The sequence below is a fragment of the Palaemon carinicauda genome, chromosome 26, assembly GCF_036898095.1.
Source record: "Palaemon carinicauda isolate YSFRI2023 chromosome 26, ASM3689809v2, whole genome shotgun sequence".
Classification (NCBI taxonomy): Eukaryota; Metazoa; Arthropoda; class Malacostraca; order Decapoda; family Palaemonidae; genus Palaemon; species Palaemon carinicauda.
In genome coordinates this window covers 9,022,296-9,023,724 of record NC_090750.1, presented here as the reverse complement: position 1 = coordinate 9,023,724, position 1,429 = coordinate 9,022,296, and the positions used below count along the sequence as shown (strand labels likewise).

At 43.5% G+C, this 1,429-nt stretch overlaps 1 protein-coding gene across 1 annotated transcript; it reads left to right on the top strand.

The window, feature by feature from the left end:
- Positions 1-302: 302 nt before the first annotated feature.
- Positions 303-689, top strand: LOC137619768 (uncharacterized). Its single transcript, XM_068350071.1, has one exon. The coding sequence runs from the start codon at positions 303-305 to the stop codon at positions 687-689; it is 387 nt and encodes a 128-aa protein (XP_068206172.1).
- Positions 690-1,429: the final 740 nt, after the last annotated feature.

Genomic DNA, 1,429 nt, shown 5'->3' with positions numbered 1-1,429 from the left:
TCAACAAAGTCTCTGGGAAGTATAAAATACCTAGAGTCACACACCTAGACCCATTAGCTGAAGCCAACAAAATTGCCAACAACTTTGCTGACAGAGCTAAAAGCACCATCCTACCTCTGCAGACAATAAACAGGCAGAGAACACTGCTCCCAATCAGAAACAATATCATTGAAGCCACCTGCAACATGGTAGATGATAAAGACAGCCCCTACTTCATGGAGGAACTTATCCCGGCCCTTACAAAAGGCAGAAAAGACACTGCCCTTGGAACCGACCTCATCACATAGAGCATATTGAGGAATATGGGAAGCCGCGCAAAGTTGGTGTACTTGCACTTGATTAACAGAACACGCACAGATAGACTACACCCAATTACATGGAACCAACAGGACACCAAACCCATCCCAAACCCCAAGGAACCAGACACCTACCGACCCATAGCTTTGATTAGCTGCACCGAGAAAGTAGCTGAGAGAATGGTTCTCAGCAGACTGCAGTGGAAAATAGGCCAATTACATCACAGCCTATATGCTTACAGGATCGGCATAGGCACTCAAGAATGTATCACAGATGTCCTTACAAAAATTAATGACAAAAAAGCCTTTGTCACATTCCTCGACCTCGAGAAAGCCTTCGAGCTAGCCAGCTCACCCGCCATTCTCTTTACACTTGTAAAAAGTAAAGAGTAAAAGGACATCTACTGGCGTGGACTCGAAATGACAAATTAAAACGAGAAGCCAGAGTCACCTTCCAAGGGAAAAAAACCGATTTCATCGCCCTAGAAAACGGAACACCACAAGGAGGCATTCTAAGCCCCTACCTCTTCAATCTACTAATGGAGAACCTAGCCACTCTAAACCTCCCAAATGGAGTGGATATCTTCATATATGCAGACGACATACGTATCATATGTTCAAACAAAGCACATGCAAGAAATGCCACCCAAAAGGAATTGGGCATGATCCAGGCCAAATGAAACGATCTTGCCTAAAGATCAACACCAACAAAACCAAGGCCATGGCTATAAAAACATCTGCAAAATCCTCAGAACTTTACTCTGAGGGGTGAAGCCATTGAATGGGTAAATCAATTTATGTACCTTGGAGTAATCATTAGTAAAACCCTATCACCTGCTAATGAAGTAACATATCTCAGAGAGAAGACAAAGATTTGTCTATCAGCCATGAGACGAATGACCTCCCTCAAACAAGGAGTATCGAACAACCTCCTTAGACTGTTTTATCTACAAGCAATTCGATCGCACATCGATTATGCAGCACCTACTCTCACCACAATGACCGACACCCAAAAGGAATCATTGGAAGTAGTGCAAAATAACGACATGAGTCTCATCTGTGGCTCTTCAATGTGGATAAGACTCTGATTACTTAGAGCAGAAACCAACCTAATTTCCCCTGTCAGCCAGGAT

Excerpts from the sequence above, each read along its gene's own strand:
- LOC137619768 (XM_068350071.1), top strand. The coding sequence starts at position 303 with ATGGGAAGCCGCGCAAAGTTGGTGTACTTGCACTTGATTAACAGAACA.